The following is a 27,432-nucleotide window of genomic DNA, read 5'->3' as shown; positions in this document are numbered from 1 at the left end:
TTCACAACCAATCACCGAGGACTTTATTAAAGGGTTTAAAAGGAAATGAATGGAAATCCTGCAGGGGTACTGTAGGTCCCCGAGAGAAGGGTTAGCCCAGTGACATCATTATCATATTATGTGATTTTATCTCTAGAAGATGGCCAGCCTTGGTGTAATGGGTTTGCTGGTGGATGGGTATAGGGGGAGTCTAAACCAGTCTTGGTGTTTGGTGTAAAGAGCATGGGCCTGTCAAACTGGTCTTGGTGTTTGGTGTAAAGAGCATGGGCCTGTCAAACTGGTCTTGGTGTTTGGTGTAAAGAGCATGGGCCTGTCAAACTGGTCTTGGTGTAAAGAGCATGGGCCTGTCAAACTGGTCTTGGTGTAAAGAGCATGGGCCTGTCAAACTGGTCTTGGTGTTTGGGGACAGGAACTGTCAGAAGCGGTCTTGGTTACGTCTGGGTGGTGGAGGGCCTAAACAGGCTTGGGGCTGGGTGTTTGGGGACAGGAACAGGGGCTGTCAAGACTCTGGCCACACCGCCAGCAGCAGTAATGGTCCTGGTGCCACGCCTGGCCATCTGCCCCCTTCTTGTAGTCCTCACAGAAGATCAGCTGCAAACCAGATGAGAAAAGATACACACATCCTAAGGGTTCTTTATTGGATAAAATGTTTCTCTAGGGAACCAAAAAAAAACAGGATCAAAATACTGCAGAGATGCAGTTTCTGCGGTCGTCTCCCATAGAATCAGAATGAATAGCACTGGGATCCCTCATTCAATTAATGTATTTTGTCTAGTGTGTAATGTACAGTCGTGCCCAAACGTTGAGAATGACACAAATATACATTTTCAAAGTCTGCTGCCTCAGTTTGAATGATGGCAATTTGCATATACTCCAGAATGTAATGAAGAGTGATCAGATGAATTGCAATTAATTGCAAAGTCCCTCTTCGCCATGCAACTGAACTGAATCCCCAAAAAACATTTCCACTGCATTTCAGCCCTGCCACAAATGGACCAGCTGACATGTCAATAGTTCACTCGTTAACACAGGTGTGAGTGTTGATGAGGACAAGGCTGGAGATCACTCTGTCTCAATCAAGCTGATTGAGTTCAAATAACAGACTGGAAGCTTCGAAAGGAGGGTAGTGCTTGGATGCTTTGCACAAAAGGGGCTTCACAGGCAAGGATATTGCTGACCGTAACATTGCACCGATCCCGCAGCTGAATCAACTTTAGGAGCCGGTCCTGGTGCTTGCTGGACTTTCTTGGGCGCCCTGAAGCCTTCTTCACAACAATTGAACCGCTCTCCTTGAAGTTCTTGATGATCAGATAAGTGGTTTATTTAGGGGCACCACTAGTACAGAGCTTGCTCAGGAATGGCAGCAGGCAGGTGTGAGTGCATCTGCACACACAGTGAGGCAAAGACTTTGAGGATGGCCTGGTTTCAAGAAGGGCAGCAAAGAAACCACTTCTATCCAGGAAAAACATCAGGGGCAGACTGATATTCTGCAAAAGGTACAGGGATTGGACTGCTGAGGACTGGACTGCTGAGGACTGGACTGCTGAGGACTGGACTGCTGAGGACTGGACTGCTGAGGACTGGGGTAAAGTCATTTTCTCTGATGAATCCCCTTCTGATTGTTTGGGGGTTCCGGGAAAAAGCTTGTCTGGAGAAGACAAGGTGAGCGCAACCATCAGTCCTGTGTCATGCCAACAGTAAAGCATCCTGAGGCCATTAAAATGTATGGTTGCTTCTCAGCCAAGGGAGTGGGCTCACTCACAATTTTGCCTAAGAACACAGGCATGAATAAAGAATGGTACCAACACATCCTCCGAGAGCAACTTCTCCCAACCATCCAGGAACAGTTTGGTGATGAACAATGCCTTTTCCAGCATGATGGAGCACCTTGCCATAAGGCAAAATGATAACTAAGTTGCTCGGGGAACAAAACATCAATATTTTGGTTCCATGGCCAGGAAACTCCCCAGACCTTAATCCCATTGACAATTTGTGGTCAAGGTGGGTGAATAAACAAGAACCCACAAATTCAAGAATGGGCTGCCATCAGTCAGGATGTGGCCCAGAATTTAACTGACTGCAATTTGCCCTGGCATGCAGAGGTCTTGAAAAAGAAGGGTCAACACTGCAAATATTGACTCTTTGCATCAACTTCATGTAATCGTCAATAAAAGCCTTTGACACTTAGGAAATGCTTGTAATTATACTTCCTAGTTCCGTAGTAACATCTGACAAAGATATCTAAAGACACTGAAGCAGCAAACTTTGTGAAAAAACATATTTGTGTCATTCTCAAAACTTTTGGCCACGACTGTACAAGTGTCTATTTTGTATATAGCAGTTCTGTGTCTCAAAGATAATTTTCCCGTTGGGCCATTAATGTTCATCCTATTTCCATGAGTCTACCCTCACCTCATCACATCCCGAACAGCGTGGTCTGGTCCTCTGGCAGTAGTGTCTTCCACAGAGCAGCTCTCCCTCCCTCCAGTAGTACACTAGATCCACCAGAGCCTCTCCACACTCTGAACACACAAAGCAGGTCGGGTGCCACTGCTTGTCGTAGCCTGCCCACTCTGCATAAACCACAGGACTGTCCAGGGGGGCGAGCTCCCCGCAACCACTGCAATGCTGTAGGAGGGGAGAGTCGAGGGAGAATGGGGGGGGGGTGGAATAAGAGGGAACAGGGAGAGACAAAAACAACTCCATTGAGCAAACTGACACCACAGGAATTGGGGGAGGGGTAACCCACTAGCCAGTATACTGTCCCATCCACACAACATGATGATCGTGCATCGTCCTCTCTCAAAGCCCACATCTCCACAGCACTAAGGCCAAGCCCGAAACATGGTGCAATCCTTGTTATGATATAAGCAATCAAAGGCAGATGTTTAGGCAGCCTTTAAAAAGTTGTTTTCATACTGCTGTCTGTTTGCTGTCGTCCTCTCTCGTAATGATGGCCTGCGTACTATATGGAAGTTTTATATAGCGTTCTCGATGGAGCCACAATGACAATCAGTTGAAAGCAATGTCAACATACAGTCACTTTGTAGTGAGACTAACATCTGAAGCTAAAGGATTGCCCTTGGACTTGAGCAGAGAGAGAGAGAGAGATACAGAGACAGAGAGAGATATATGCAGAGAGAGAGAGAGAGATATGCAGAGACAGAGAGAAGCAAACAGATGGAGACAAAGACAAAGAGAGAACTCCTACTCCCCCATTTGTAAGACATTTGTAGCCAGCAGGGTTTATTCAGTTGATATTTTAACATAAACACGTCCTTTCCTAGCAGCTGAACACAGACTGCCTCACCGAGTCATAAATCCTTGGTTTTATCACCATCCACAAAGGCACTGACTAGGGTGAAAAGACAAGGGCCCTACAGGCACTTACAAGGTTATGTCCCTAAATGTTTCCCCCGTGGGCCCTGGTCAAAGAGACCCGTGGGCCCCGGCCAAAGAGACCCGTGGGCCCCGGCCAAAGAGCCCCGGTCAAAGAGCCCCGTGGGCCCCGGCCAAAGAGCCCCGTGGGCCCCGGCCAAAGAGCCCCGTGGGCCCCGGCCAAAGAGCCCCGTGGGCCCCGGCCAAAGAGCCCCGTGGGCCCCGGCCAAAGAGCCCCGTGGGCCCCGGCCAAAGAGCCCCGTGGGCCCTGGCCAAAGAGCCCCGTGGGCCCTGGCCAAAGAGCCCCGTGGGCCCTGGCCAAAGAGCCCCGTGGGCCCTGGCCAAAGAGCCCCGTGGGCCCTGGCCAAAGAGCCCCGTGGGCCCTGGTCAAAGAGACCCGTGGGCCCTGGTCAAAGAGACCTGTGGGCCCTGGTCAAAGAGCCCTGGTCAAAGAGCCCCGTGGGCCCTGGTCAAAGAGCCCCGTGGGCCCTGGTCAAAGAGCCCCGTGGGCCCTGGTCAAAGAGCCCCGTGGGCCCTGGCCAAAGAGCCCCGTGGGCCCTGGCCAAAGAGCCCCGTGGGCCCTGGCCAAAGAGCCCCGTGGGCCCTGGCCAAAGAGCCCCGTGGGCCCTGGCCAAAGAGCCCCCGTGGGCCCTGGCCAAAGAGCCCCCGTGGGCCCTGGCCAAAGAGCCCCGTGGGCCCTGGCCAAAGAGCCCCGTGGGCCCTGGCCAAAGAGCCCCGTGGGCCCTGGCCAAAGAGCCCCGTGGGCCCTGGCCAAAGAGCCCCGTGGGCCCTGGTCAAAGAGCCCCCGTGGGCCCTGGCCAAAGAGCCCCCGTGGGCCCTGGCCAAAGAGCCCCCGTGGGCCCTGGCCAAAGAGCCCCCGTGGGCCCTGGCCAAAGAGCCCCGTGGGCCCTGGTCAAAGAGACCTGTGGGCCCTGGTCAAAGAGCCCTGGTCAAAGAGCCCCGTGGGCCCTGGTCAAAGAGCCCTGTGGGCCCTGGCCAAAGAGCCCTGGCCAAAGAGCCCCGTGGGCCCTGGCCAAAGAGCCCCGTGGGCCCTGGCCAAAGAGCCCCGTGGGCCCTGGCCAAAGAGCCCCGTGGGCCCTGGCCAAAAGTAGTGTACTATAAAGGGAACCATTTGGACCTCAGTGTGTGAAGACAACCCACTTCCTTCTTATGGGTTCAAGAACCTGGGTTTTTCCCCGTCGTCACTGTCGTCACTGTCGTCACTGTCGTCACTGTCGGATGGTTCGAAAAAAAGCGTTCTGTTTTGGAGATGTTTTCATCTGACACTAGAAGACAGCGTGTCTCATGACTGTCTCAGATGTGAACTACTTGCATACATTTGCCATGTGTGCTGTTACCAAAATGGATTGTTCACAATACAAAATTAACCGAAATAATTTACAAGATATATATACACATATCCCCAAATATAAAGAGAACACTAAAATAACATCCTAGATCTGAATGAATGAGCTCTATAACATATTGGTAGACATTAAATTAGTTCCAAATCCCACCCTAGTGCACTTGTCACGCCCTGACCTGAGAGAGCCTTTTTATGTCTCTATTTTGGTTTGGTCAGGGTGTGATTTGGGTGGGCATTCTATGTTCTATTTTTTTGTATTTCTATGTTTTGTTATACACTGCTCAAAAGAATAAAGAGAACACTAAAATAACATCCTAGATCTGAATGAATGAAATAGTCTTATTAAATACTTTTTTCTTTACATAGTTGAATGTGCTGACAACAAAATCACAAAAAGTATCAATGAAAATCAAATTTATCAACCCATGGAGGTCTGGATTTGGAATCACACTCAACATTAAAGTGGAAAACCACACTACAGGCTGATCCAACTTTGATGTAATGTCCTTAAAACAAGTCAAAATGAGGCTCAGTAGTGTGTATGACCTCCACGCCACGCCTGGGCATGCTCCTGATGAGGTGGTGGATGGTCTCCTGAGGGATCTCCTCCCAGACCTGAACTAAGGCATCCGCCAACTCCTGGACAGTCTGTGGTGCAACTCAGTCTGCGTTGGTGGATGGAGCGAGACATGCCCCAGATGTGCTCAATTGGATTCAGGTCTGGGGAACGGGCGGGCCAGTCCATAGCATCAATGCCTTCCTCTTACAGGAACTCCTGACACACTCCAGCCACATGAGGTCTAGCATTGTCTTGCATTAGGAGGAACCCAGGGCCACATCCTGCACGGTGTTGGGCTGTAAGCACAACCCCCACCTGTGGACGTCGGGCCCTCATAGAGTCTGTTTCTGACCGTTTGAGCAGGCACATGCACATTTGTGGCCTGTTGGAGGTCATTTTGCAGGGCTCTGGCAGTGCTCCTCCTGCTCCTCCTTGCACAAAGGCGGAGGTAGCGTTCCTGCTGCTGGGTTGTTGCCCTCCTACGGCTTCCTCCACGTCTCCTGATGTACTGGCCTGTCTCCTGGTAGTGCCTACATGATCTGGACACTACGCTGACAGACACAGCAAACCTTCTTGCCACAGCATTGCTGTGCCATCCTGGATGAGCTGCACTACCTGAGCCACTTGTGTGGGTTGTAGACTCAGTCTCATGCTACCACTAGAGTGAAAGCACCGCCAGCATTCAAAAGTGACCAAAACATCAGCCAGGAAGCATAGGAACTGAGAAGTGGTCTGTGGTCACCACCTGCAGAACCAACTCCTTTATTGGGGGTGTCTTGCTAAATGCCTATAATTTCCACCTGTTGTCTATTCCATTTGCACAACAGCATGTGACATTTATTGTAAATCAGTTTTGCTTCCTAAGTGGACAGTTTGATTTCACAGAAGTGTGATTGACTTGGAGTTACATTGTGTTGTTTAAGTGTTCCATTTATTTTTTTGAGCAGTGTATTTCACTTGTGATTTCATGAATAGGAATATTTTCTATTAATATTTATGTCCTTTATTTTTTTGAGCAGTATATATATATCCTGTATATAGCTTCCACATTGACTCTGTACCGGTACCCCCTGTATATAGCCTCCAAATTGACTCTGTACCGGTACCCCCTGTATACAGCCTCCACATTGACTCTGTACCGTAACACCCTGTATATAGCCTCCACATTGACTCTGTACCGTAACACCCTGTATATAGCCTCCACATTGACTCTGTACCGTAACACCCTGTATATAGCCTCCACATTGACTCTGTACCGTAACACCCTGTATATAGCCTCCACATTGACTCTGTACCGTAACACCCTGTATATAGCCTCCACATTGACTCTGTACCGTAACACCCTGTATATAGCCTCCACATTGACTCTGTACCGTAATACCCTGTATATTGACTCTGTACCGGTACCCCCTGTATATAGCCTCCACATTGACTCTGTACCGGTACCCCCTGTATATAGCCTCCACATTGACTCTGTACCGGTACCCCTGTATATAGCCTCCACATTGACTCTGTACCGGTACCCCCTGTATATAGCCTCCACATTGACTCTGTACCGTAACACCCTGTATATAGCCTCCACATTGACTCTGTACCGTAACACCCTGTATATAGCCTCCACATTGACTCTGTACCGGTACCCCCTGTATATAGCCTCCACATTGACTCTGTACCGTAATACCCTGTATATAGCCTCCACATTGACTCTGTACCGTAACACCCTGTATATAGCCTCCACATTGACTCTGTACCGTAACACCCTGTATATAGCCTCCACATTGACTCTGTACCGTAACACCCTGTATATAGCCTCCACATTGACTCTGTACCGTAACACCCTGTATATAGCCTCCACATTGACTCTGTACCGTAATACCCTGTATATAGCCTCCACATTGACTCTGTACCGTAACACCCTGTATATAGCCTCCACATTGACTCTGTACCGTAACACCCTGTATATAGCCTCCACATTGACTCTGTACCGTAACACCCTGTATATAGCCTCCACATTGACTCTGTACCGTAATACCCTGTATATAGCCTCCACATTGACTCTGTACCGTAACACCCTGTATATAGCCTCCACATTGACTCTGTACCGTAACACCCTGTATATAGCCTCCACATTGACTCTGTACCGTAACACCCTGTATATAGCCTCCACATTGACTCTGTACCGTAACACCCTGTATATAGCCTCCACATTGACTCTGTACCGTAACACCCTGTATATAGCCTCCACATTGACTCTGTACCGTAATACCCTGTATATAGCCTCCACATTGACTCTGTACCGTAACACCCTGTATATAGCCTCCACATTGACTCTGTACCGTAACACCCTGTATATAGCCTCCACATTGACTCTGTACCGTAATACCCTGTATATAGCCTCCACATTGACTCTGTACCGTAATACCCTGTATATAGCCTCCACATTGACTCTGTACCGTAACACCCTGTATATAGCCTCCACATTGACTCTGTACCGTAACACCCTGTATATAGCCTCCACATTGACTCTGTACCGTAATACCCTGTATATAGCCTCCACATTGACTCTGTACCGTAATACCCTGTATATAGCCTCCACATTGACTCTGTACCGTAACACCCTGTATATAGCCTCCACATTGACTCTGTACCGTAATACCCTGTATATAGCCTCCACATTGACTCTGTACCGTAATACCCTGTATATAGCCTCCACATTGACTCTGTACCGTAATACCCTGTATATAGCCTCCACATTGACTCTGTACCGTAATACCCTGTATATAGCCTCCACATTGAACTAATTATATATATATATATATATATATATATATATATATATATAGTCTCGTGATTTTACTGCTGCTCTTTAACTACTTTTTATTTCTTATTCATGTTTTTTTTTAGCTGTATTGGTGGTGATTGGCTTGTAAGAAAGCATTTCACTATAAGGTCTTCACCGGTTCTATTTGGCGCATGTGACTAATAAATATATCTGTCCTACAAACACGCCAGGCCCCGTTTTCCCCCACTTCACCTTACTATCTACCCAATAGGAAACTGCAAGCTGTGTGTGCAGTAACAGAATCTGACGAGGGAAAATGTCTCGTTCATACCAGTCAGGAGAAAAAACACACTACATCTACATTACCTGGAGTTAAATACAAACAGTTGAAGTCGGAAGTTTACATACTCAGGTTGGCGAAATTAAAACTTGTTTTTCAACTCACTCCACAAATTTCTTGTTAACAATCTATAGTTTTGGCAATTCGGTGAGGACATCTACTTTGAGCATGACACAAGTCATTTTTCCAACAATTGTTTACAGACAGATAATTTCACTATCACAATTCCAGGGGGTCAGAAGTTTACATACACTAGTTGACTGTGCCTTTAAACAGCTTGGAAAATTCCCTAAAATTATGTCATGGCTTTAGAAGTTTCTGATTGGCTAATTTACATCATGTGAGTCAAATGGAGGTGTACCTGTGGATGTATTTCAAGGCTTGACATCATGGGAAAATCAAAAGAAATCAGCCAAGACCTCAGAAAAAAAACTGTAGACCTCCACAAGTCTGGTTCATCCTTGGGAGCAATTTCCAAATGCCTGAAGGTACGACATTCATCTGTACAAATAATAGTACGCAAGTATAAACCCCATGGAACCATGCAGATGTCATAACGCTCAGGAAGGAGAAGCGTTCTGTCTCCTAGAGATGAATGTACTTTGGTGCGAAAAGTGCAAATCAATCCCAGAACAGCAGCAAAGGACTTTGTGAAGATGCTGGAGGAAACAAGTACAAAAGTATCTACATCCACAGTAAAATGAGTCCTATATCAACATAACCTGAAAGTCCGCTCAGCAAGGAAGAAACCACTGCTCAAACTTCCAGAAAAAAAAGCCAGACTACGGTTTGCAACTACATATGGAGACAAAGATCGTACTTTGAGAAATCCTGTGGTCTGCTGAAACAAAAATGGAACCGTTTGGCCAGAATGACTATCATTATGTTTGGAGGAAAAAGGGGGAGGGCTTGCAAGCTGAAGAACACCATCCCAACCGTGAAGCACGGGGGTGGCAGCATCATGTTGTGGGGGTACTTTGCTGCAGGAGGGACTGGTGCACTTCACAACATAGATGGCATCATAAGGTTGGAAAATGATGTGGATATATTGAAGCAATATTGAAGCAACATCTCAAGACATCAGTCAGGAACTTAAAGCTTGGTCGCAAAAGGGTCTTCCAAATGGACAATGACCCCAAGCATACTTCCAAAGTTGTGGCAAAATGGCTTAAGGACAACAAAGTCAAGGTATTGGAGTGGCCATCACAAAGCCCTGGCCTCAATCCCATAGAAGATTTGTGGGCCGAACTGAAAAAGCGTGTGCGAGCAAGGAGGCCTACAAACCTGACTCAGTTACACCAGCTCTGTCAGGAGGAATGGGCCTAAATTCACCCAACTTATTGTGGAAAGCTTGTGGAAGGCTACCCGAAACATTTGACCCAGTTAAACAATTTAAAGGCAATGCTACCAAATACTAATTGAGAGTGTGTAAACTTCTGACCCACTGGGAATGTGATGAAAGAAATAAAAGCTGAAATAAAATCACTCCACTATTATTCTGACATTTCACATTCTTAAAATAAAAGGTGGTGATCCAAACTGACCTAAGACAGGGAATGTTTACTAGGATTAAAATGTCAGGATTTGTAAAAAAAACTGAGTTTAAATGTATTTGGCTAAGGTGCATGTAAACTTTCGCCTTCAACTGTATACATATGTTTCTAATGTCCTCTTCCTTCAAGTGCTGTATTTTCACCCACAGCAACCAATCTAATCTTAACTCATATATGTCAACTTTATGGTTCAACATAATTAAAACGTGAAGAGAACTAAGCATTTGTAATATGAATGCCAAAACAAAAGATATTCATTTTCTGTAAATTAAAATAAATACAAAAAAAATATATATATTCTTGTAGGAAAACATCTCTCCTTCTAAGTCCAGGGGTGCCGAGATAAAAGTAAGGAATGAAGTAATGAAAGGAGAAACGTAAAGTAGCCTAAGGCTTGAAAGGGTTGGAGTGGAGTCCACCTCTTCAGAGCAGGCAGAGCCTGAGGAGGTGAGAGACGGGTCAAAACAGACCTGGGTTCAAGTACTATTACAAATCATTTCAAAAACTTAATCTGTGCTTGATTGAGCGTGCCTGGCTTAATGGAACCAATCGAATAGTTACTCCCAAAAACTGCAAAGCCCGCCCATCTGACACGTCAGGCAAGCTAAAGCAAACCTTCCTGTAAATGTTGTAGTTACAATGACTTACATATTACAATGACTTACATATTACAATGACACATTCACTTTTACAGCAGTCGGTCCCATGGGTGGTAGGAGTATCAACAGGGTCTGGCTGGACAATGAGACTTACATATTCACTTTTACAGCAGTCAGTCCCGTTGGTGGTAGGAGTATCAACAGGGTCTGGCTGGACATTGGTGACCTGCCCATTCCCAGTTCCGTCCTTCTGCTTTTCTCCTTTGACGACGGGCGGAGGGTTAGCGCCTCCCTCCCCAGGCAGCGCCACCTCCCCTACTCCTAGAGCCTCCTCTTTGTAGCGCTTCATAAAGACAGACATGGCCTGCAGCTGGTGGAAGGAACAAGACCAACGATGGGAAATAAGTCTTCCGTCTATGAGGTATATATCCATCCTCAACTATGATTTAATGAATGTAATGTTCATTACTGCGAGTGAAGCTTAGTAATAATATTTATTCATTAAATAACAATTCATGTCAAAATGATTAAAATAAATAATGGGTCTGCGCTCTTTAAAAAGGTTCTTCATATCAAATCGTGTCTGTTACAGGTGTGTTTGAAACTAAGAACCTGACTGAAGAGATGGAGCACACTATCAAACATGTGGACAAATCAACAAATAGTGAATCAAATCTAAATCTAACCTGATCCTCTGGTAGTGGCCCGTGGCACTGGGAGGGGTCCTGATCGTAGACAGGCAGCTGTCTCATCAGCTGCCTGCGCCGGTACATCGCTCCCTCAGTCCCTGCTACAGGACGCTTTTCTTCTGGGAGCAACTCCATATACAGCATGGCCTGAAAAGGAAAGAGAGAGAGAGAGCGAGAGAGAGAGACACAGGTAGGGACAGAGAGAGAGGAGAGAACACCAAAAGAGGGTGTAAGAATAGAGAGACAGAAGTAGGGACAGAGAGAGGGAGTAAGAAGAGAGAGACAGAGACACAGGTAGGGACGGAGAGAGGACAGAAAGAGGGATTAAGGAGAGAGAGAGAGGCCGTAAATCCTAAACCACCCCCTCGCTCATATCAACTCGCTCTGAGGGGCTCCATTAATTCACACTCCTGACTTGAATGACGCAATTCACGTTCCACGTTTAAATAATAAAACAAAATCATGAAATTCAAATGAACAAACCCCCCTCCCGTCGCTTTACAAGATATACACTGAGTATGCCAAACATTAGTTGAAACACCTTTCTAATTTTGAGTTGCACCGGCAACAATAGACCCAAATCTAACATGTCCAGACAAGTATGTGTGTTACTTTTAGGAGCTGGGTAAAATACTTGAGTATTTTCCTTCAGCTAAACGGTACAGTTTCATCTTTGATTGGTTCTGTTTATTAAAAATAAGGACTGTAGTCAGCAGCAGCTATAAGTGGCTTTGGGACCTGAGATTGGTTCCTTTAACATGAGAAAAGCCTTTAAAAAAAAATAAACTGCGCTACACCCTACGGCGGCACCTAAACAGCACCCTATTCCCTACGTGGTGAACGACTTTAGACCAGGGCCATATGGAGACAACCGTGGCGTGTTCCCCATTCACGGTAGTGGAGAAACACAACCTCTAGTTCAGTGGTTCCTAACCTTTAAAATCAGTTACTGTACCTCCAACTGAATTTCGCTCTGCCTAGATTACTACTAACCCCCCTTCGTGTACACTTTACCCCTGTGGCTAGACCAAGTGCCCCCAGGGGTCCCCATTACCCCTGGTTGGGAATCACTGCTCTAATCGACAGGGTCCCTGTTAGGGAACAGAGCACAGAGAGGTCCATTCATACTGTAGTTCTCCGAGGCCCATCTCCCTGTGCTGCCCCATACACACCCACACCGCAGCAGACCGCATTACCCACGCTGCAACACTGACTCGTTGTTATTAACAGAGCAGCCTTTATGGTGATGTTTAACACCACCACTTTAAGAGCAGTTTAACTAGCATTAAGACAAATAAAACCTCTTGGCAGACATTTTTATTTATTGGGGGGGGGCACACACACACATTCCAGAGCGGTTCCACAGTGCTGGCCAATCAGCTAACCCTCACAGTGCTGTGAGAGAGCTTGGGGACCATCACTCTCCCCTTCAGGCTTCAGGCTGCTGTCAACACAATGTTGCCTCGCTAGCAGAGCCTTCCATCCCTACTTCCCTAATCAAGCCAACCACCACGACTATTGGTGCTACCAAACCACAGCTGTGACCTAGGACAACCCTGCTTCTCTTCTGTCAGCACTCTGTGTCCTGGCACACCACTCTATTCCTCTTCTCTCCATCTCTAACAAAAACGTATCGAGCTAGTCTCTCAAAACAGCCAATCATCCTTCATCTCTCCCCTAATAACAGATGTCAAACGCATTCCTAACAGCCTCTGTAAATAGTAAACGTCTGTCAGAAAACCCAATGTGACTGAGGTTTTCTTTGTAAGCACATCTAGGATGGATAGGGTGGGCTACAGCGCTCTTTAATGGGTAAGCTCTGCTCACCACTCTGTCTGCCTCACACTCTACAATCCTGGGGTAAAGCTCACCACTCTGTCTGCCTCACACTCTACAATCCTGGGGTAAAGCTCACCACTCACCATTCCACCACTCTACAATCCTGGGGTAAAGCTCATCACTCATGCCTGTCATTAGTTTGTCCTGATGAAGGATTCCTGGAAGGCCGGCCATGGCTTTAAGAGCATGAGGGAGACAGGCAGGAGAGAGGCCCACACACACAAACACACACACACACACACACGCAGGCTTTAGCAGGCAGGCTGGATCCTGTTCCTCGCTGCATCATACAACTGAGGTATTCTTATAGAGAGACCACTAATATTCACTGTACCACTAACAGAAATATACATTAGCTGTACAGTGTCAGAAGAAAAAAATGCATAGCAAATACTACACGGAGATCATATTACAGATGAAATGAAACTCTCAATCCGATGTAGTTTTCTGTTGTGTAGGTCAGACTAGGTGATGCAGAGCCCATTCTACAGTTGAGACATTAAAGTTTCTACATTAACATGACACTACAACATTCTATAGCAGCCATGTAAGCTTCCCCAGTGGTATAAAGTACTTACGTAGTACTTCAAAGTATTTTTTAAACTGAAGTAGTTTTTGTCAGGGTATCTGTCAGGGAAGCGAACTAGTCACCTTTCGGGGACATTCGGCATTTAAAAAAAATTAAAATAGGTGATCTTGGCCATTCGCATAGATCCCATGAGAAGGAGGGGGGGGGGCTTTGGCTGTAAGCGAACGAGTGATGCGTTTGGATCACTACTGGCTGTATCCAAGGCTCAGCCAATCAGACTGAAGAGAGAAGAGACAACCGATGTGCTAGTTACAGCATCAGGGCTCACTCTGGAAAGACAGCTTGTCAATTACAGCAACGTGTCCCCTGAACGATAACGGAGAGAGGTAGGTGAGATGCCTGACCACGGAGACCGGGGGTGAGAAGGGGATGAATCATACTTCATGAGCTGTAACCGAAAAACAACTGGCATTTGGAAAGTTTGAGGTGAGAATTGTTAGGCATCTTGCTAGCTAGATTAAATTCTCCGTTAGTTAGCCAGAGAAATGTTGATCAACATCAGCCAACTTAACTGATCAAATACTTGAATTTATGGTGTATATAACAGGGTACTTTATCCACCACTGAGCGCCCCATTAACATTAAATGGGGAATATAACATGCTATGGAATATCTAGAATTTATCGAATATCTAGAATAGAAACAAACATGCACTGAGCTCCCCATTAACATTAAATGGGGAATATAACAAACATGCTATGTATCTAGAATAGAAACAAACATGCCGAATATCTAGAATAGAAACAAACATGCTATGTACCCGAATATCTAGAATAGAAACAAAAGCATGCTATGTAGAAACAAACATGCTATGTACCCGAATATCTAGAATAGAAACAAACAAACATGCTATGTACCCGAATATCTAGAATAGAAACAAACAAACATGCTAGATATTTAGTATGTTTAGTTATGTTCTCTTCTTATTCAGGTACGTAGCAGAAGCAGAAAAACAAACATGCTACGTAACTAAATATCTAGAATAAGAAGAAAACTAATCTAAAAAGAGCTGAACTCTAAACATACGGCTCTGTGGTGATGGTGGCTGTGGACGGACCATCAGCTTTGACTGACTAAAGGTGGGAAATGCCAAGCCTGGAACTGTGTTGACCTCTACGACATCACACCTCAATGCTGCCTCTGGCTGAGGCTCACTGCTGTTACAGTCAGGACCTATTCTGGAAGAGAGCATATCTTTAATGGAGCTCTTTAAAAATGGGAGCTGGACCAGGTCCGACCAGGCCTTGAGGCCTTGTGTCAGAGCAGAGAGGAGAGCGTTAAGCAGGACAGAAAGACATAAGGTCTGGAAAGGTCTGGAAATAAACCTTGTGGTTCTTCCGTCGGCTGACATGCAGGAAGTGTGCCCACTGTGTCAGGGTGACCCCCCCCCCTCTCAGGGGGACGTGAAATTATGATTTAATTTCAGCTGCTCTGGCTTCAGTTTCCTCTTTCCTTTCCGAGCGCCAGAATGGCTTCTGTCCTCCACCATGGAATTTAAATTCAATGCAGTATAACTACACACTTTTACTAAAGCAATCCAACAGGTAGTGGTCTCTCTCCCTCCCTCCCTCCCTCCCCCTTCCTTCCTTCCCCCTCACCAGTTTCTGTGTGAGTCCTGGCGGTGCCCAGTCGTAGGTGATGGTGTTGAAGGTGGGGTCCTTCCTGGACACCACAGGGTTGGTGATGACCATACGGTTACGTTTGTACACTCGGATGCCCTTCACCTGTTACACAATGGAAATCTTTTTATGGCCTTCGGGTGGTCAGAGGGTCTAAACTGATGGCTCCAGAATACACATCCTGTTGTAGCTGGGTTCCACGCCAACACACCGAACTCCAATAACCAACTAATCGTGTTCCTTAGTTCAAAATGCAAATAGTTAAAAAAAATTAAAAAATCAGGTGTGTTTGCTAGGGATGGGGGGGGGGTGATACTAACCCCCTCCCCCGAGGACTGGAATTGCCCAGACCTGCTCTATTCTATCCAATAAAATAACATTTATTTATTTGATGAAGTCCCATTGACATCTTTTACCAGGGATGCAGAACAACTTCATCTCCTTGAAGATATGAGATACAGTGTATCCACCTGAATTGTGGTTTTGAAAATGTTCAAAAAGCATCAAATCAAAAGGACCACCTTGGCTGTCAGGTGGACGTATTTAGAGTTGGCGAGGAGACGACCCATCTTGTGATCGTCCTCCAGGTCTGAGCGGTGACCGTGGTCTTCCACACCGCAGCCACACTGGGTACAGGCTTTTCTGGAGGCAGAGAATAGGTCACATGCAAAGGTAAAGTCCATCCTCAGGGCAGGACAGGGCAGGACAGGGCAGGACAGAGTACAACAGAACACGGCAGAGTAGAATACAACAGAACACGGCAGAGTAGAATACAACAGAACACGGCAGAGTAGAATACAACAGAACACGGCAGAGTAGAATACAACAGAACACGGCAGAGTAGAATACAACAGAACACGGCAGAGTAGAATACAACAGAACACGGCAGAGTAGAATACAACAGAACACGGCAGAGTAGAATACAACAGAACACGGCAGAGTAGAATACAACAGAACACGGCAGAGTAGAATACAACAGAACACGGCAGAGTAGAATACAACAGAACACGGCAGAGTAGAATACAACAGAACACGGCAGAGTAGAATACAACAGAACACGGCAGAGTAGAATACAACAGAACACGGCAGAGTAGAATACAACAGAACACGGCAGAGTAGAATACAACAGAACACGGCAGAGTAGAATACAACAGAACACGGCAGAGTAGAATACAACAGAACACGGCAGAGTAGAATACAACAGAACACGGCAGAGTAGAATACAACAGAACACGGCAGAGTAGAATACAACAGAACACGGCAGAGTAGAATACAACAGAACACGGCAGAGTAGAATACAACAGAACACGGCAGAGTAGAATACAACAGAACACGGCAGAGTAGAATACAACAGAACACGGCAGAGTAGAATACAACAGAACACGGCAGAGTAGAACAGGTGATGATACAAAATAGCTAACATCCATTCATTCTTCATACATTCTTGTACAAAACACTTCCACTCTTTGTGATGGATGGGTGTGTTGCTCTGATTGTTCCTCTAGTCAGGGCCTGATTTAGACCTGGGACACCAGGTGGGTGATTCCTCTCTAATCAGGGCTTGATTTAGACCTGGGACACCAGGTGGGTGATTCCTCTCTAATCAGGGCTTGATTTAGACCTGGGACACCAGGTGGGTGATTCCTCTCTAATCAGGGACTGATTTAGACCTGGGACACCAGGTGGGTGATTCCTCTCTAATCAGGGCCTGATTTAGACCTGGGACACCAGGTGGGTGATTCCTCTCAATCAGGGACTGATTTAGACCTGGGACACCAGGTGGGTGATTCCTCTCTAATCAGGGCTTGATTTAGACCTGGGACAGAATACAACAGAACAGGGCAGGTGATTCCAACAATCAGGGACTGATTTAGACCAGGGACACCAGGTGGGTGATTCCTCTCTAATCAGGGACTGATTTAGACCTGGGACACCAGGTGGGTGATTCCTCTCTAATCAGGGACTGATACAACAGAACCTGGGACACCAGGTGGGTGATTCCTCTCTAATCAGGGACTGATACAACAGACCTGGGACACCAGGTGGGTGATTCCTCTCAATCAGGGACTGATTTAGACCTGGGACACCAGGTGGGTGACACCAGAGTAGAATCTAATCAGGGACTGATTTAGACCAGAGGACACCAGGTGGGTGATTCCTCTCTAATCAGGGCCTGATTTAGAACCGGGACACCAGGTGGGTGATTCCTCTTCTAATCAGGGCCTGATTTAGACCTTTGGGACACCAGGTGGGTGATTCCTCTCTAATCAGGGACTGATTTAGACCTGGGACACCAGGTGGGTGATTCCTCTCTAATCAGGGACTGATTTAGACCTGGGACACCAGGTGGGTGATTCCTCTCTAATCAGGGACTGATTTAGACCTGGGACACCAGGTGGGTGATTCCTCTCTAATCAGGGACTGATTTAGACCTGGGACACCAGGTGGGTGATTCCTCTCTAATCAGGGACTGATTTAGACCTGGGACACCAGGTGGGTGATTCCTCTCTAATCAGGGACTGATTTAGACCTGGGACACCAGGTGGGTGATTCCTCTCTAATCAGGGACTGATTTAGACCTGGGACACCAGGTGGGTGATTCCTCTCTAATCAGGGACTGATTTAGACCTGGGACACCAGGTGGGTGATTCCTCTCTAATCAGGGACTGATTTAGACCTGGGACACCAGGTGGGTGATTCCTCTCTAATCAGGGACTGATTTAGACCTGGGACACCAGGTGGGTGATTCCTCTCTAATCAGGGACTGATTTAGACCTGGGACACCAGGTGGGTGATTCCTCTCTAATCAGGGCCTGATTTAGACCTGGGACACCAGGTGGGTGATTCCTCTCTAATCAGGGACTGATTTAGACCTGGGACACCAGGTGGGTGATTCCTCTCTAATCAGGGACTGATTTAGACCTGGGACACCAGGTGGGTGATTCCTCTCTAATCAGGGACTGATTTAGACCTGGGACACCAGGTGGGTGATTCCTCTCTAATCAGGGACTGATTTAGACCTGGGACACCAGGTGGGTGATTCCTCTCTAATCAGGGACTGATTTAGACCTGGGACACCAGGTGGGTGATTCCTCTCTAATCAGGGACTGATTTAGACCTGGGACACCAGGTGGGTGATTCCTCTCTAATCAGGGACTGATTTAGACCTGGGACACCAGGTGGGTGATTCCTCTCTAATCAGGGACTGATTTAGACCTGGGACACCAGGTGGGTGATTCCTCTCTAATCAGGGCCTGATTTAGACCTGGGACACCAGGTGGGTGATTCCTCTCTAATCAGGGCCTGATTTAGACCTGGGACACCAGGTGGGTGATTCCTCTCTAATCAGGGACTGATTTAGACCTGGGACACCAGGTGGGTGATTCCTCTCTAATCAGGGACTGATTTAGACCTGGGACACCAGGTGGGTGCAATGTATCATCAAGTAGAACAGAAAACCAGCAGTTCTCCGGAACATAGGGTAGGATTTCAATACCCCGGCCTAGGTTGGAGACATGGGTTGGAACGAGTCATATTCACAAGCTTTGGAAAATAAACTGATTCCTGTCTAGAATTTTCCTCATTCATGCAAAGAGTTATGGGATATTAGAAGCATTCTGGACTCGTCCTTCAAGTTTTCCAACTAAAAGATCTACAGGAAGTACCTCTCCATATCCACAGCAATAAAACAAAATATATTTTTTGCTTGGTTCAGCTGAACAACTATCAAATGTAGTTTAGTCCCAAAGCTAAAAAAAAAAAAAGAAGACACATAAAATACTTCTTAGGAAGAGTTGAATGGGAGCAGTGGATTCTGGTCAGTTTTACAACTGTGTGTATATCATCGATTAGTCAGTGGCTGAGTGCCAAAATAGCCCCGTTGCCTATATAATGCACCACACTTTGCCCGGTCCCTTGGGGGCACCACCATTTGCACCACCTCCCTTGGGGGCACCAGAAGTAGTCTGCCCGGTCCATTTGGGGGACAATATTTCCGGCCCAGCATACCATACATACATGGGGGCACCACCATACATACATACATACCATACATACATACATACATACATACATGGGGGGCTCTACATCATACAGTAGTCTAATAAAGGGTACATACATTACATACAAAGGACACATATTACATACATACATACCAGTCAACATACATACATACATACATACATACATACATACATACATACATACATACATACATACATACATACATACATACATACATACATAAAAATAACTTGAAACAAAAACACTCCATTATGGCCATTGGCGGCAGCGAGGCAGTCAAGGCAAATGGAGCAAAACATTCCAGAACCGTTAGGGGAGAACTAAAGGGAAGAAAACGTAGGATTCTGCTTTACACCACTGCTTGTGTGTGTGTGTGTGTGTGTTAACTTTGGGGATAAATTACCTCCAGGAATGGGGGAGGAATCCAGAGCAGATCCCTTTACATGACAGACACGTTGCACCCTTCCCTACTACAGCCGCTGACCACATCTGGGGAGAGAGAGAGAGGAGACAGACAGAGAGAAGGGGGACAAATGATCAGACAAGTAATCCAGGGAGGGAAACACTCAGTGGACACAGACTTGAGCCTCAGAGCCCTTTGAAAGCTTCGTAGCCTCAACTCATAAACACCCCTGTGTGACGCGATTTATTAGGATCCTCATTAGCCTTGACTGTAGGTTTGTTTATTCCGTGTGTAACTCTGTTGTTGTTTGTGTGTCGCACTGCTTTGCTTTATCTTGGTCCAGGTCGCAGTTGTAAATGAGAACTTGTTCTCAACTGGCCTACCTGGTTCAATAAAAAATTAATAAAAAGCCAACAGCTCATCTTACTGGGGTCACAAAATATACTTTACACAAAAATACTTGACATATGATTTTAAAAAAGTAACATGTAGTGTGTGTGTGTGCATCTATCAGCCTCATGTCAGTACACACAAGTAGGTCACGTGGAGGAGAGGTGAAGTTTTGCTTCATCTGTGTTTATTAAACCATGTGTAATGTTTATTTAGTTTTTATGTAAAGATGTGAGTGCCATGCATTCATGGCTCTGTAAAATACTCTACATGTCCTTGATGTACAGCCCTCTGTTTACAATGAAGAGACAAAACGTGCCGCTCTGTTCTGGGCCAGCTGCAGTATCACTAGGTCTTTCCTTGCAACACACAACCTGACAATTATCAAAGATAAAACTAGAGACTGCAGGAACTTGCTTTGTGGAATGCAGAGCATCTCTTTATTACGGACAGACCTCTCCTTGCTTTGTGGAATGCAGAGCATCTCTTTATTACGGACAGACCTCTCCTTGCTTTGTGGAATGCAGAGCATCTCTTTATTACGGACAGACCTCTCCTTGCTTTGTGGAATGCAGAGCATCTCTTTATTACGGACAGACCTCTCCTTGCTTTGTGGAATGCAGAGCATCTCTTTATTACGGACAGACCTCTCCTTGCTTTGTGGAATGCAGAGCATCTCTTTAGTACGGACAGATCTCTCCTTGCTTTGTGGAATGCAGAGCATCTCTTTAGTACGGACAGACCTCTCCTTGCTTTGTGGAATGCAGAGCATCTCTTTAGTACGGACAGACCTCTCCTTGCTTTGTGGAATGCAGAGCATCTCTTTATTACGGACAGACCTCTCCTTGCTTTGTGGAATGCAGAGCATCTCTTTATTACGGACAGACCTCTCCTTGCTTTGTGGAATGCAGAGCATCTCTTTAGTACGGACAGACCTCTCCTTGCTTTGTGGAATGCAGAGCATCTCTATCACGGACAGACCTCTCCTTGCTTTGTGGAATGCAGAGCATCTCTATCACGGACAGACCTCTCCTTGCTTTGTGGAATGCAGAGCATCTCTTTAGTACGGACAGACCTCTCCTTGCTTTGTGGAATGCAGAGCATCTCTTTAGTACGGACAGACCTCTCCTTGCTTTGTGGAATGCAGAGCATCTCTTTAGTACGGACAGACCTCTCCTTGCTTTGTGGAATGCAGAGCATCTCTTTAGTACGGACAGACCTCTCCTTGCTTTGTGGAATGCAGAGCATCTCTTTAGTACGGACAGACCTCTCCTTGCTTTGTGGAATGCAGAGCATCTCTTTATTATGGACAGACCTCTGCAAAGACCTCTCCTTGCTTTACGGTTGAATCATCAGTATACATGGGGCACACGTGTTGTTTAATACCATTGGCAGATCATATAGAACACACTCACAGGGCCGTACACACACACAGAATAATAGTGAAGACATCAAAACTATGAAATAACACAGATGGGATCATGTAGTAAACAAAACAACAAAAAAAAACACAAAAAAAATGTTTATATTTTACAGCCATGTTAGACTCCTAAAACATTAGTGATGTCACGGATTACAGATACACTGCGCTGAAACGCTCGACTAGAATGATGTCATTGAGACTGGGAAAAAGAAAAAAAATCATGACTGTTGACACAATTATATCTGTGTGTGTGAATCTGTGTGTGTGTGTGTGTGAGAATCTGTGTGTGTGTGAATCTGTGTGTGTGTGAATCTGTGTGTGTGTGAATCTGTGTGCAGTTTGTACAGGGACGATCCCGTTGATGAAGCAGCCCTGTCCTGTGTCTCCTGCAGCAGCTCCCCTTATTGCTTATTGTGTCTGAACGCGTGATCCTCCAGTATAATTCTGTAGTGTGGTCGGACTATAAGCCAACTCTTCCTTAAATGCTTCAACTCAGTCTAAACAACAAGCTCATGAATGAACCGCTTAGAATAGACTTGAAGATGTTTATTTTAACTTGGGACCTGAGCCAGGTTGTTTTAGTCTCTCTCTGTTGGACAAAGCCTGATGGGCGGGGGGGGTTCCCTTGTTCTGAGAGACTATGGCCCTTATTCACAAAGCGTACTGATCTAGAATCATTCCCCCATATATACATTGCCTTGCAAGAGTATTCACACACCTTGGCATTTTTCCCCTTACAGCCTGTAATTTTAATGGATTTCATGTCATTGGCATACACAAATAGTCCAAATGTGGAGTGAAACAAAATAAATTATTCAAAAATCAGAGAACCAGACAATTACATTTTAAAAAATTTTAAAAATGAAGTGGTGTGTATGTTTTCACCCCCTTTGCTATGAAGCACCTAACTAAGATCTGGTGCAACCAATTACCTTCAGAAGTCACATATTTAGTTAAATAAAGTCCACCTGTGTACAACCTAAGTGTCACATGGTCTCAGTAATGTATAGAAATATAAAAACACACCTGTTCTGAACGGCCCCAGGGTCTGCAACACCACTAAGCAAGCGGCACCAGGAAGACCAAGGAGCTCTCCAAACAGGTCAGGGACAAAGTTGTGTAGAAGTACGGATCGGGGGTTGAGTTATAAAATCACATCTGAAAAACTTTTGAACATCCCACAGAGCTCCATTAAATCCTTTATAAAAAAAATTGTAAAGAATATGGCACCACAACAAACCTGCCAAGAGAGGGCCGCCCACCAAAACTCACAGACCAGGCAAAGAAAAATAAACATTTAAATGTCTTGGAACGGTCTAGTCAAAGGCCAGACCTCAATCCAGTTGAGAATCTGTGGTATGACTTAAAGATTGCTGTTCACCAGTGGAACCCATCCAACTTGAAGGAGCTGGAACAGTTTTGCCTTGAAGAATGGGAGAAAAAAAAAATCCCAGTGGCTGGATGTGCCAAGCTTATAGAGACAAACCCCAAGAGACGTGCAGCTGTAATTGCTGCAAAAGGTGACTTTACAGAGTACTGACCATGGGAGGGTGAGTAGCTATGCATGTTCAAGTTCTGTTTTGTCTTATTTTCTAGTTTGTTTCACAAGAAAAAGATTTAGCATCTTCAAAGTGGTAGGCATGTTGAGTAAATCAAATGATACAACCCCCCCATTTTTAAAACATTTTTTAAATTCCAGGTTGTAAGGCGACAAAATAGGAAAAAGTATAGGAATACTTTCACTAGCCTCTGTATTCTTATTCAATGAGATCTAAAAGGCAAAAAAACTCATCCAAGATCAGCACTCCTACTCTGAGACCCTTTTCTGAAGAGGGACCAATGAGTAGAGCATCGTGCGCCTGACCCCTCCCTCCCGGTCTATTTATACTCCATGATGTTAGAGTGGACTGCCAAAGCTCTGCTTTATGTACAAAGCACCATCATCGATCACGTTGTCCGTTACAGGAATACAGAGAAGAGACACGACAGAGACAGGGGACTCGGAAGGACACACAGGACAGAGGGCCCGTCCAAAATGGCACCCTATTCCCTATATAGGGCACTACATTAGACCAGGGCTGGCACACTAATCCCTATATAGGGCACTACTTTTGGCCAGAGATCATAGGGGTGCCAACCCCAAGCAGTGCTTCTGTTCTGAAAGGTGTCTGTTGAAAAGGTTAAGCATTAGAGAGAGGAGAGCAACAAAACAAACTAGAAGGGCAACCATGGTATCAAATCCCTTTTCTAATCCACAGCTCTGTCCGTCGGTCAGGGTAAAGAGGTGTCAACGCAGGCAGGGTGAGGCAGCCACTTCGGAGTCTGTTATGCACTAATGAGACCACCAAAGTAAACAACTGTCTGAATGACAATGTTGTTCAGGAGGTGGCGCGCACACAACTTAGACGATCTCACACACACACACACACACACACACACACACACACACACACGCTGCAGGTTCTCTAACCAGAAAAAAAAGTGATTTATAGAGCCACAATAACCCAGTCAGTCTTTATGCTTGGAGTATAAATACATAACGAGTGAGATATGCTAGCTACATATTTGTCCATAAATAGTGAGATATGCTAGCTACATATTTCTGCGCAAATAATGAGATGTTGGCTATATATTTCTCCGTAAATAGTGTTGCTATGAAAAAAAAATTATAAACTAAATAGACTTTCATTGCAACCACATTAGGGTGTGAAAATAAGAAAAATGGTGTGCTGCCTGAAAACCAATGTTGCTTTAGTCAGACGGGAAGAGTGAGCAAAGCAAGTGTGGAGGATCTATGTTTCGTTGTAAAGGACAAGGGATGTCATGTTGTAGCAGCTCTGTCATTCTAAACACGTTAAGTATGAAGTTAGGAACTCAGCCAGAGCCGGGGGGGACTGAGGGGCCTAATAACTCATAGGAAAGACTTGGATGGAGGAGGACACATCTAAACTGAAGTGAGTCAGCTCAAGGGCCTCTCTAGTGTCCAATAAGCACACGCCGACACATCCAATCAACTATAGAGAGACGATTGTAGATGAATAAAATACCACACTGTTCTTTTGTAGTAACATTGTATTTATTCTAGCTTCCTGTTCAGCAAAAACTCAGTTTATTGATTGGACTGTGGAATACTTAGTTTCTGAAACACCAAGGGTCTTCCATGAACCGTTCCTTCCCTATTGTGGAGTCGAGGAGTTCAGCGTGGGGTTCAGAACCGTTGCCAGAGTTTGTTCAAAATGGGTCACTCGTCAATATGACAACATTGAGAGGGAGTACAAGAACACGGTTGGGCTTGTTTTTGAAATGTGGACAAGTATTTTAACGGGCCTGTCCTGTTGAAATGATGTGTTCCGTCTTAGTCTAGTGTGACAGGAGGAATAGCTGTGACGGAGACAGACTAGACCTAGACGCCATCCCAAAAAAAGGCACCCTATTCCCTATCTAGCACACTACTTCTTTACCCAGGACCCATAGGGCTCTAGTCAACAGTAGGGCACCTCCGACAGGGAGGGAGAGGTATTTTTTTAATGGCATCATCTGCAGCACAACAACGTGTGAATCCATAGGGACGGTCAAGATATTTCAGAGATGAAATAGAAAGGTCGTGGCTTAGTTTTGGTATTTCAAAACGGTCTAAAGCAGCTCAACATAGACAGGTGGATGTCAGAGGACAGACTTTTCAACACCGCAGCCAGTGGAAAGTCTTTGTTAGAGGACACCGCTTTCAATATAATGTATTTATTATGAGATCCCCATTGCTCTTCCTTTTGGGTCCAGGTAAAATAAGGCAGTTTATACCATTTTAAAAACATTACAATACATTCACAGATTTCACAACACATGGTGTGACCTCAGGCCTTTACTCCACCACATATCTACAGTACTAAATCCATGTGTGTATATAGTGCATATGTTACCGTGTGTACAGTATTAAATGTGTCCACTCCCACTGTTCCGATATCAGACTATGATGTCATCGTTCAACACATGGTGTGACCTCAGGCCTTTACTCCACCACATATCTACAGTACTAAATCCATGTGTGTATATAGTGCATATGTTATCGTGTGTACAGTATTAAATGTGTCCACTCCCACTGTTCCGATATCAGACTATGATGTCATCGTTCAACACATGCATACCGTGGCCAGTCAAAAAGTACTTCCTTTTAGCCTTCCGTTAAAGATTAGCTGTGTCTGAAATGACCCATAGAGGTCTGGTCAAAACAAAATGCACGGAAAGTACTCAGACCCCCATGACTTACACAATTTGTTAAGTTACAGCCTTATTCTAAAAGTGGATTAAATAGTTTCTCCCCCTCATCAATCTACACACAACATCCAGTAATGACAGAAAAAAAGACAAGTTCATACAGTTTTGCAAATGAATAAAATAACGGAATTATCAGTATTCAGACCCTTTACTCACTACTTTGGCAGTGATTACAGCCTCAACTCTTCTTGGGTATGACGCTAGAAGCTTGGCACACCTGTATTTGAGGATTTGGGGAGTGGCTGCCATTCTTCTCTGCAGGTCCTCTCAAGATCTGTCAGGTTGGATGGGGAGCGTCGCTCCACAGCTATTTTCAGGTCTCTCCAGACATGTTCGATGGGGTGTAAGTCCGGGCTCTGGCTAGACATTCAGAGACTTGTATTGAAGATACTCCTGCTTTGTCTTGGCTGTGTGCTTAGGGTCGTTGTCCTGTTGGAAGGTGAACCTTCACCCCAGTCTGAGGTCCTGAGCGCTCTGAAGCAGGTTTTCATCAAGGATCTCTTTACTTTGCTCCGTTCATCTTTCCCTCCATTCTGACTAGTCTCCCAGTCCCTGACACTGAAAAACATCCCCACAACATAATGCTGCTGCCACCACCATGCTTCACCGTGGTCTTTGCTCTGACATGCTGTGGGACCTTATATAGACAGGTGTCTGCACCTTACCAAATCATGTCCAAGCAATATAATGTACCACAGGTGGACTCCAATCAAGTTGTAGAAACATCTCATCCAATCAAGTTGTAGAAACATCTCATCCAATCAAGTTGTAGAAACATCTCATCCAATCAAGTTGTAGAAACATCTCATCCAATCAAGTTGTAGAAACATCTCATCCAATCAAGTTGTAGAAACATCTCATCCAATCAAGTTGTAGAAACATCTCATCCAATCAAGTTGTAGAAACATCTCATCCAATCAAGTTGTAGAAACATCTCATTCAATCAAGTTGATCAAGGATGATCAATGGCAACAGGACACACCTGAGCTCAATTTCAAGTCTCATAGCAAAGGGTCTGAATAAATAAAAAAAGGTATTTCTGTGTTTTTTCGCTTTGTCATTATGGGGGTGGTAGTGTAGACTGACGAGGGGGAAAGAAATATAAGGCTGTAACGTAACAAAATGTGGGGAAGGGGTCTGAATCATTTCCAAATGTGCTGTGTATAGGGAGATGAACTGATGTTTATTTATTTTTGTTAAAGGTTTTGGAGGATTTTTTCATTCCTATAAGAAACCCTATCACCACCGTTCCACACAAACAGACTAGTACAGAACAGCAGTGGAAAACGCAACAGGAAATATGGAAGATTATGCATAGATTTTGTGGTTGCTGCTACAATTATCTGAATTTTTTTTCTAAACACTTATATTTTTTGTTGTTGTTTTTGTTGATGACGAAAACATTTACAAGTGTGTTTCACTCACCTTCTCTACTCCAGAGGTCAAATCCATAGTTCTCAAGTTGTAGGGCTGAGACACAGGTCCAAAGAGGAATGGAGCCTATCAGAAGGTGTATAGCTCTGCTCTCTTACAGAGAACTGTGGTGAACTCCACTGCACCACTACGCTTTTCTGCTGCACACCAGTCTCACAAAGAAGGCTTCAATGA

At 45.4% G+C, this 27,432-nt stretch overlaps 1 protein-coding gene and 1 long non-coding RNA gene across 6 annotated transcripts; one reads left to right on the top strand and one right to left on the bottom strand.

The window, feature by feature from the left end:
- On the bottom strand, window positions 1–27,417 carry LOC118377059 (LIM and cysteine-rich domains protein 1). Of its 4 annotated transcripts, none has more exons than XR_008143605.1 (9): window positions 27,250–27,417; window positions 19,740–19,825; window positions 15,835–15,955; window positions 15,293–15,418; window positions 11,264–11,413; window positions 10,732–10,947; window positions 2,413–2,628; window positions 345–591; window positions 1–269 (listed from the first exon to the last, which is right to left on the bottom strand). XR_008143605.1 is itself a non-coding variant. In XM_052526195.1 (8 exons), the coding sequence occupies exons 1-8, from the start codon at window positions 27,274–27,276 to the stop codon at window positions 454–456; spliced, it is 1,080 nt and encodes a 359-aa protein (XP_052382155.1). In that variant the 5' UTR covers window positions 27,277–27,417; the 3' UTR covers window positions 1–453. The 4 variants fall into 4 exon arrangements, 1 of the variants encoding a protein (XP_052382155.1); XR_008143604.1 differs by having other exon boundaries at window positions 1–310; window positions 379–591; XR_008143606.1 differs by having other exon boundaries at window positions 379–591.
- On the top strand, window positions 16,636–19,130 carry LOC127932024 (uncharacterized). 2 transcript variants are annotated; one of them, XR_008143609.1, is made up of 3 exons: window positions 16,636–16,995; window positions 17,562–18,541; window positions 18,640–19,130. It is a non-coding gene; the product is annotated as an uncharacterized LOC127932024 (long non-coding RNA). The 2 variants fall into 2 exon arrangements; XR_008143610.1 differs by having other exon boundaries at window positions 16,638–16,995; window positions 17,562–18,100; window positions 18,150–19,130.
- Window positions 27,418–27,432: the final 15 nt, after the last annotated feature.

This window comes from Oncorhynchus keta, chromosome 10 (genome assembly GCF_023373465.1).
Source record: "Oncorhynchus keta strain PuntledgeMale-10-30-2019 chromosome 10, Oket_V2, whole genome shotgun sequence".
NCBI lineage: Eukaryota > Metazoa > Chordata > Actinopteri > Salmoniformes > Salmonidae > Oncorhynchus > Oncorhynchus keta.
This window is presented reverse-complemented; position numbering and strand designations above follow the sequence as displayed.